At 60.0% G+C, this 9,034-nt stretch overlaps 1 protein-coding gene across 2 annotated transcripts in view; it reads left to right on the top strand.

Annotated features, from left to right (window-relative positions):
• SLC25A19 (solute carrier family 25 member 19) overlaps window positions 1-8,661 on the top strand; it is a 14,881-nt gene extending 6,220 nt beyond the window's left edge. Inside the window, exons 1-7 of one of the 2 annotated variants that reach the window (XM_004709147.2) lie at window positions 499-659; window positions 841-995; window positions 1,411-1,566; window positions 2,459-2,629; window positions 4,586-4,772; window positions 5,493-5,623; window positions 7,352-8,661. In XM_004709147.2, coding sequence (XP_004709204.1) covers window positions 864-995; window positions 1,411-1,566; window positions 2,459-2,629; window positions 4,586-4,772; window positions 5,493-5,623; window positions 7,352-7,534 — 960 coding nt within the window. In that variant the 5' untranslated portion in view covers window positions 499-659; window positions 841-863 and the 3' untranslated portion in view covers window positions 7,535-8,661. Of the gene's footprint in view, window positions 1-498; window positions 660-840; window positions 996-1,410; window positions 1,567-2,458; window positions 2,630-4,585; window positions 4,773-5,492; window positions 5,624-7,351 lie in introns of those variants that run through there. The other variant, XM_045299729.1, reaches the window with a different exon arrangement.
• The last annotated feature ends 373 nt before the right edge of the window (window positions 8,662-9,034 follow it).

Below are 9,034 nucleotides of genomic sequence, written 5' to 3'. Positions count from 1 at the left end.
GGAGCAGTTGCCCTCTGACCCCGCTAGGGTCGCTCCGAGTCAGAATTGACTCGGTGGGTGTGGGTTTGGTCTTCCCCTCCGGTCCCCATCACTTCTATCATCTCAAAGCGGGCAGACACACCGACAGTTGACAGGGTGGAAATCACCCCCCGCTGGGGCAGCCGGGAGGCCTGGATGGGTTGTTACTTACTGAGCCCAGTGGATCAGGGGAGCCAGTCTGATGATAAGTGGGGGTGGGGGGCGCTTTCACCCACAGGGACAGGAGGTGTGTGTGGCGGTCTGCAGACCCGAGGTCAACGGCATGCGGGAAGGGTACTAGTGGTCCAGGGGGAGGTTGAAGAGAGGCCGTTGGGGTCCTGGACATGGCCTGTGATAGGGTGACAGCCCCACCACAGAGGTGGCCTGGGTGTGTGCGGGGCAGGGAGGAGGCAGGGGCTCAGGGCTCCTTTGTGGGGTCAGTGGGTACTTTGAGAATCAGCTGACTGCCTGTCTGACCATCCTCACAGTGCCCAGCTGTTATGGGTTCTGTGCCTGCTGGAATGCCGCCCAGGGCTTGACCTCAGAAGAGGTCTGCCCCCAAAGCCAGAGGGCACTGAAGAAGCCCAGTGGTCTCTGGGGGAAAGGGAGCTCCTACAAGCCCGTTTTACCAGTCAATCCAGGTTAGTGCCGATGGCACCCAGCCCAGCCCTCACCAGTCTGGGGACAGAGGGGGTGGGCAGTTGTCAGAAACAAAGGCTTCTCCAAATGCCACATGCTGAGGAGAGGAGAGAAACGGGAAGAGGCAGCGGGGCTGCTTTATCAGACAGTGGGACCAGCTAGCCTGTCTGCCTCTGCCTTCAGCTTGCTACTGATGGGCCGCAAGGATGGTGGGCTATGACCCCAGCACGGACTGCAAGAATATCTCCAAGTTCCAGGTGGCGGTGGCCGGCTCCCTGTCTGGATTTGTCACTCGGGCGCTAATCAGCCCCCTGGATGTCATCAAGATCCGCTTCCAGGTGAGCTGGAGGGTGAGGGTGCACAGGGTCCCCTAGCCCTTGGAGTTGTGGGCTCAGAGGAAACCCATTTTCACGATGGCTTCCGGAAGTGCCCGTCTCACCTAGGGTCAGAGGACCCGGCAAGCACGGGCTCTTAGGTGCTCCCTCACGCATGTGCAAGGTCATGACATGCCATGAAGGGTGCTGCTCTGGTGATGCCACATCCTTCTCCCCGCCACACGGCCCCTCATCCACATGCCCACCCAGGAAGCAAGGTCAGCACAGGCTCCCATGTGCTTACTGATGAACCACATGTGACGCTGTTGGCTACAGACAAGTACATAATAAGCAGATGTGAGCTTGGGCATCCCTTGCCCGTTGGGTCCTCTGCCCCCATTCCTAACCTGCCACCTGACTGCCTACCCCCCAATGCCAGCTTCAGATCGAGCGCCTGTCCCGCCACGACCCCCAGGCAAAATACCATGGCATCATGCAGGCTGGGAGAAAGATCCTGCAGGAAGAGGGCCCGGCAGCCTTCTGGAAAGGGCACATCCCAGCCCAGATTCTCTCCATCGGCTACGGAGCTGTCCAAGTAGGTGGCAGGTGGCCTGGCCAGGTCCCTGGGGGATGATGGCTCAGTGGAGGGACTGGGGTAGGGGTGGGGGTAGTGCAGGGGGAGGAGGCCAGAGGAAGAGGCAGGCCACACGCTTTCCCTGCTCGGCGCATGGGGACCTGCCCAGCCAGTTGGCATCTTGTTCAGACTGAGCGGTAGCTGTGGTGTCTCCCATGCCCCTAGATACCCGGGAGGCTGTCTAGGTACCAGGGGCCCACAGGGCCCACCGGGTGAATGGCGATACCAATGCTTTTGATTTTGAATCTCATGTTCACCTCTGGGACCATTTGGAAGTCAGAGCAGCATTGGAGGAAAGGGGAGCAGGTGACAGGTCACCAGGAGGTGACGTGGGTTGTCTGAGGTCGCACAGCTTAGTGGGGATGGGACTGTTTCTAGGTAACTTTCAACTCAGCGCCAGTAGCTTTCCCAGTCGTTGCGTAGTAGTTGAGGAGCCCTGGTGGCCTAGCGGTTAGGTGCTGGGTTGCTAACTGCAAGGTCAGCAGTTCAAATGCACCAGCTGCCCCATGGAGAAGGATAAGGCTTCTTATATTCCCACAGGGAGTCACAGCCTCAGTTCTGCCCTGCCCTAGGATGCCTCTAGGCGTCCGAACCCACTTGCTGGGAGTGAGTGGTTTTTCATTTGGGGGGTATTTCCTTAGTCCTGATGGAGCCGTCAGCTGCGTCTGATTCCGCAGGGGGTTTGGGATTGATTCCGTTCCATCCCTGAGTGGGCTGAGTCTCCCCACCTGCTCATCCTTACATCCGGGCTTCACCTGGGTTCTGGACCGAGCCCTGGGGCACTGTGTGGTCTGTCCCAGTCTCCTCCCGCACCCCCAGCTGCCCCTGACCTGGACCTCACCTGCCCCTGCAGTTCCTGTCCTTTGAGCTGCTGACTGAGCTGATGCACAGAGCCAGCCGGTACGACGCCCGTGACTTCTCCGTGCACTTCCTGTGCGGCGGCCTGTCGGCCTGTGCGGCCACCCTCACCGTGCAGCCCATGGACGTGCTGCGCACCCGCTTTGCGGCTCAGGGTGAACCTAGGGTAAGTGGCCAGGGGCCCAGGGGGCAGAGGGCTGGCAGGTGGGTGCTATGAGGGGTTGGGGTTCTCTTTCTTCAGAGAAAGGGACAAAAGCCACACCACCACGGGCAGGGGCCAGGGACTGAGGAGACAGGAGAGCCTGCTGCTGTGCCCTTGTGACAGTGTCCCTGCTCCTCCACAGAGTGGGCTGGGCTGGGGAAATAGAAACACCCTGCGGAGGGAAAGCCAGGGATGAACCCTGAAATGGAGCCCCCCGAATCTGCTTCCTCCTGAACACATCGGAGGATAGCGCCCATGTGTGTGCGCCCAAGCCAGAGGGAAGGAAAGTGCTTGGTTCTCTCTCACGCTGCCAGGCTCTCCTCCCACGACCCTCTCAGAGCAGGTGGCAGGGGAGCCGGGCACCATCCAGTTCTTCTGGTCTCGGGGGCCACGGAGGCAGAAGTTTGAGGGGTCTGATAATCCTTTGGATGAATTGTGCCCTTGCTTCTCTTTGCCCTGATGGGAGAGACTGATCGTTCCACCTTAGGAGACCACTCAAGCTTCGAGGACCCCGGTCTCCATGTGCCGCAGCAGCACTCAGCAGGAGGTGGAACGTGATCTCAGCACCAGTGGGACAGCCGACCTCGGTGTCCCTGGAGAAAGAAGACGTCTCTCCGGCTTCCTTTCGGTCGAGGATTACTGTTGCTGGGAAAGGCCTCTGGCCTTAGAAAAACAGTGACCTGGGGCCCGGGAAGACCGACCTGTTTGAACCCTTCCAGTCTTTGAGTTCCCAGGGCGGAGGAGACATCCGGGCGCCTTTTTGTGGAAGAGCAGAGGCTCCAGGGAAGAGTCTGGAAGTGAATGATTGGGGCCTTGGGGCTGATCCAGTAAAAATGGGAGTTGGATGGGGTGGGAGAGGAGGCAGAGGGAGGGGGAACGGTTTACGGAGAAAGGGGCAGGCAGACCTCAGCACCTGGTGGCTGCTGGGCCGCAGGAAAGTCGACTGCTGACGGCCCTTTCCCTTCGCCGCTCTGGCTCTGCCGTTCCCCTCCGCTATTACGTCGAAGCCATTATGGAATCTGTGAGAAAGACGAGCGGAGGCTGCTACCTTCCGACCTGGTTCTCGGCTGTGGCCTGGTCAAAGAAGGGCAGGGGGAGAGGCCCCTGGCTCACTTTCTCTTCCTTCATTGTTCACAGCTTCCTCAGCACCTCACCCACATGCCAGCCCGTTCAGTGATCCAGTCCTATCAGGAAACTGCCCGAGCACGGTGCCATCCCACGTAGTTCCTCCTTTGTGTCTCGTTGTGGCCAAAGTCTACACAACGAAGCAGTCTCCAACCCCACAGTTTGGTGCCGTAGATTGTGCTCTGCGTGTGGAACAGCCATGGTTAATAGTCTTTTCCACATTTCCCTCCTGCCTCTGCCTCACTCAGCGCCCCCGCCCAAATAAGAAGCCAAACTCGCTGCCTTGAGTCCGTGCTGACTCACCATGACCCCTGTGGATTTGCAAGACTGTGACTGTTTGCGGGAATAGAAAGCCCAGTCTCTCTCCCTGGGAGCTGCTGGTGGTTTCGAACTGCCAACCATGCGGATCACAGCCCAACATGTAACCACTAAGCCACCAGGGCCCCCTGCCACCCTGCTTGGGTCCAACCTCTACTGACTTCACAGTACGCGGAATCATCTAGTCTGAGGTTGGAGTCTGTCACTGCTTAATGCACTTGGGGTTCCTCCCCGTGGCTCCCCCACGGGAGCATCCAGAGTGCATCTCCTGGAACGCATCCCCCTGTGCAGGTGGCCAGTGTGTCCGTCTTGTACCTTCCTGGGAGGGGTGGTGCTGGCAAGCCCCACCCTTTGAGCGTTTGTCCAGCACGTTGTCTGACTGGAAGGAGTGCTCCTGTTTGTGGGTCGAGGCCCACAGGGGGCCGAGTGTCTGGTGAAACGGCTGCATGAGTTGTGTCTGTGTATGTGTGTCCCTAGGTCTACAAAACGCTCCAGGACGCCATGGTGACCATGTACCGGACAGAAGGCCCCTTGGTCTTCTACAAGGGCCTGCAGCCCACGCTGCTGGCCATCTTCCCCTACGCCGGCTTCCAGTTCTCCTTCTACAGCAGCTTGAAGCAGGCCTATGAGTGGGCCGTGCCTGCCACGGAGGGGAAGACAAACGGTGAGGCAGCCCCCAGGCGAAAGGGACCTGTCACCCTCCCCCCACGCTCCCCCTGGCTCCTCTGAGTCACCCAGGAAATCATTCAGTCTGGAGATGAGACCCACCTCCCGCCCCGCCCACCCCCGCTGTGTGCTGTCTGGCTTTCCATGGGGCCCAGTTCCAGCAGCCTGGCAGCACTCTACCCGCTGCGGCCAGGGCTCAGCAGCCTGTGGAGGAGGGTCTGCTGTTCCTTCCTGTTTGACTTTGAGCAGATCCCGTAGGGGGTAGCATCCTCGTGTCCCGCCCTCTCTGGCATTGAACTCAAGGAGTCACCTGGCAGTTCCCTGATTGCCACTAGCCAGGGAGGTGAGGGGCCGTGACAGGGTGACAGGGGCGCCTTGCCTTCCTGCCACCAGCAGTCTCACCTGCAGCCCATCATTGTCCGCACGGGGTCCCCACCCCCCACCCCACCCCCGCCGTCTCATCTCCTCCTCCCCCTGCCCCACCCCCATGTCCCAGGCTCGCTCTTGGAAGGTCTGGGGGCCAGTTCTGCACTGTCCTGTGGGGTCTTCCGAGCCAGAACCCCTCCATAGTAGCCCCTCTGCTTGCGTGGTGGCTGTGCCTGGGTCCGGCCAGGAGGAGATCCCTCTCTGAGGTCACACCAGGCTTCCTCCAGTGGCTCCTTTTCCTGGCTGGCCACCCATTTTTACCTCTCTGCCCCCACCCCACTCCACGGCTCAGGGAACATCAAGAACTTACTCTGTGGCAGTGGTGCCGGCGTAATCAGCAAGACGCTGACGTACCCCCTGGACCTCGTCAAGAAGCGGCTGCAGGTTGGAGGGTTTGAGCACGCCCGAGCGACCTTCGGCCAGGTGAGCCGCCTCCCCGCAGACAACTCTGGCCCTTCCTGCTCACTGGGCACCCAGAGGAACTGAGGGTCAGCTCCCACCCGCCGGGCCAGGCAGCATTGGTCATCTCAGCCCTCGACCCCCAGCCCAGCCTCGGGGTGCCCAGCACACAAGAAAGGCTCCAGCAGCCCTGTGCCCTCGTGCATGGAGGAGAGCTGGGGGAGGGACACCCAGTCTCTGCTCTTAGCCATAGAGTACGTAGATTATATTCATATAGTGGACTCCAAGCCCACTGCCACCGGGTCCACCCTGGCTCCCAGCCACCCTGTAGGACAGTGCAGGACGGCCCCTGTGGGGCTCTGAGATCGCCGCTCTTTTCTCCCTGAGAACAGCTGGTGGTTTTGAACTGCTGACCCTGTGGTTAACAGCCCGACCAGTAACCCACTGCGCCACCAAAGTGGGTTTTTGCCTCCTTTGGAGCTCTGATTCTATAAATGGCCCCAGGATACCCGGGGAGTGAGAGGAACAGGGGTGCAGGGTGGAGTGCCCTCCGGTGGAAGCAGCCTGGAGTGTGAAGGTGCAGGTACACACCTGAGGTAGGACAGAAAAGGATGGAGCGTGCGTGCCCTGCGGAGGGAGGGGGCAAACCTGGGCTTGTCACCCACTCCCCAGCTTCCCACAAGGTTGGGGTCACAGACCGGGTCCTTAAGCAAACCTGGCGGAGGAGGATGTCATGACATACATTACATACCTGCCAGGTACAATGTCCTTTAAACGCCCACTCACAGACCCAGAACAGCCCAGCCACAGAGAATGGCCGCAGCCAGCCTGGCACACAAGCTTCCCGGCGAGTGGCCGGTGGCCTTGGTGAAATGTGCAGAGTTGTTGGGCAGTAGGTCTTGTTTCACCAAAGGACACATTTCACAAAAGGAGCTCGTTTTCTGCGTTGAAAGAAGTAGAAAATTCAGGCAGCAAGCAAGGTCCCATCTCCAGCCCTCAGCAATCACCCCAAAGTTTCTGGTCTAATTTCCTGCGTCAACACAGGTGCACATTTCTTAACGGAGGTGGGCTTGTTCTAGCGACAGGGCTCTCCACTTGCCACTTGGTCCAAAAGGGCCGTTTGGATTTGAGTGAGAGCTCAGACAGAGGAGAGAGGCCCTGCTCCTGATGGAGACCTGAGGAGGGCACATGGGAGATCAGGTCTGGAGGAAGGTTGAGGTCAGACAGCGGAGCACCTTGACTGCCAGGCTGTGGCGCCTGGACGTGGCTCTTCATGATGTCACCGTTCTCTCGTTGCCGGGAGGTTTTGGAGGGGAGCGAACCCTGAGCTGGCTTTGGCTAAGGTTTCTGCTCTGTGTGGCCAGCTGGAGATGGGGGTGCTGAAGGCTGGGGTGCTGCTCAGGCCCCAAAGGGTATCAGCAGCTGGATTCAGACCTGCTGCCCCGAGAGGGACAAGCCGGGAGGGGGCCCAGAATCACAGGCCTTCTGAGAAGAGTGTGTGCAGCTGCTGACAGGACCCCCTAAGTGCCAGCAATGACAGAGGACGGCCAGCTGGGACTTCTCTGAGGAGGGGCTCTGACCTGTGGGCGCCACCTCTGTGGAAGCAGACAGAGCCCACCTGGGAAAGAAAGAATGAGATGACCTTACATCCCTTCCCCCAGCCAGTGCTGTCTTGGCACAGGAAGAGCACTGGCCAGCCTGATCTTTGTCGCCTCCTCCCTCCTCAACTCCAGTATCCTTTCTCACCCCCAGGTTCGAAGCTACAGCGGCCTCCTGGACTGTGCCAAGCAGGTGCTGCAAGATGAGGGCTCCCAGGGCTTCTTCAAGGGCCTGTCGCCCAGCTTGCTGAAGGCGGCCCTCTCCACGGGCTTGATGTTCTTCTGGTATGAGCTCTTTTGCACCATGTTCTACAACTTGAAGAAGGCAGATTCCTAGCTTTGAGGGGCCTCTCCGAAGGGAAGACGCCCTCTCCAGTGTCACGAGTGGAGAGGTGCTATCTGGGCTGCTCCTCCCGCCAGCCATCCTCCTGACCAGGCGGCGGCCTCGGGCCCTTCTCGGCTGTGACCCCACAGAAGGAGCACGGGAGAACGTGGGGCTCGCTGTGGGAGGCCCTGGCAGTGCCTGCCGCACTGAGGAAGAGCTTGAAGCAGTATCCCTTGTCTTTCCAGGCCATCTGTCTGAGCCCTGTCTGCCAGGAGGGGCCCTGTGGGTCTAGGGTGGCGCACACTTGGGGGGAGTCTGCGGTTCCCACCAACCGACCTACTTCAGACACTAAAGCTAAAAACAGCACACTCCTCTTCGTTTTCCTCACATAGATCACCCCCCTGCTCACAGTGAGGAGGGAACCAACCCCTCCCCCCTAAAGTCAGTGTTTCTCCAGTAATTTCTGCTACTTCTGTGGGGCTCCCCCTGCCGGTGAAGGTGGAGTGTGGAGTGGATGCTGATGGGGAGGGGAAGGGAGATGGGTGGCAGCCATAAGTGGGCTCCTTTCACTGGGTGCTGGGCCAGCTGGCACTGGGGCGCTCCTCAGCGCAGAGCATGGCTTTGCATGCCACCCCCTCTGTGACCCTGGAGGCCTCCTAGGAGTCTGCAGCAGCCCAGTGAAGGGGTGGGTGGGAGGAAGGGGTCGGACAGCCTGCCAGCTCAGTGAGGACAGAGTGCCCGAGAGAGGGTCGGCAACACACCCAAGCCCACCAGAGATGTTGATCTGAGTGCAGACACACGGGCTGGGGGCTGGAGGGGAGACAGGGCCCTGCACACAACCACCTCAGCTCCCCTGCAGCTCCAAGAAGCCAGCATGGAGGAGCAGGCTGAATCCCACCCAGGGAGCACACCTTGGCTCCGCCCAGCCTCTGCTGGCAGTTGAGGCAGACCCTTGACAGCAGCAGGTGGAGGCAGGTCTCTGGTCTTTGAGGCAATGTCTGGGTGCTGGACACACAAGAGCCACTTGACTTCTCCGGATATTGGAGGCCGCCTGGGACCAGGCCGAGGGCTGCAGCACCAGCTGCCCGGTGGTTGCTGTGAGTCTCTGGGACCATCGCAGTAAAGTTTTTTTGCACTGACCCTGCTCTGTGGTTGGTTTTGTCTGGGGGTTCGAGGTCTGCCCCAGCCTGTACCTGAGGACAGCTTGGGAGTTTTCCGTGCAAAAGAGGGGAGAACCTCGGCACCAGGTACTAACGCGCATACCTTTAAGCGACGAAGGAAGGGGCAGTGGTTTCCCTACTTTTCTGGGTACCCCACAAATCAGAGCGTGCCGTGGCCGTCCGGTCCGGGGTGCAGCCGGCACGTTCCGCCCGGCCCCCGCTGCCCCAGCTCACTGCCATTGTGACCCATTTCTTGGGCTGCCCCCCTTGGTTGTAAACCTATTTCACCAGGACCCTTACCCTTCAGAGTAGGAGAGGGAGCGGATGATGGGGCGGCTGCCACCTGTGAGGA

Source organism: Echinops telfairi, unplaced genomic scaffold (assembly GCF_000313985.2).
Source record: "Echinops telfairi isolate 266 unplaced genomic scaffold, ASM31398v2 ScPeMD7_7458;HRSCAF=8496, whole genome shotgun sequence".
In the NCBI taxonomy this organism is placed as follows: Eukaryota; Metazoa; Chordata; class Mammalia; order Afrosoricida; family Tenrecidae; genus Echinops; species Echinops telfairi.
This window is presented reverse-complemented; position numbering and strand designations above follow the sequence as displayed.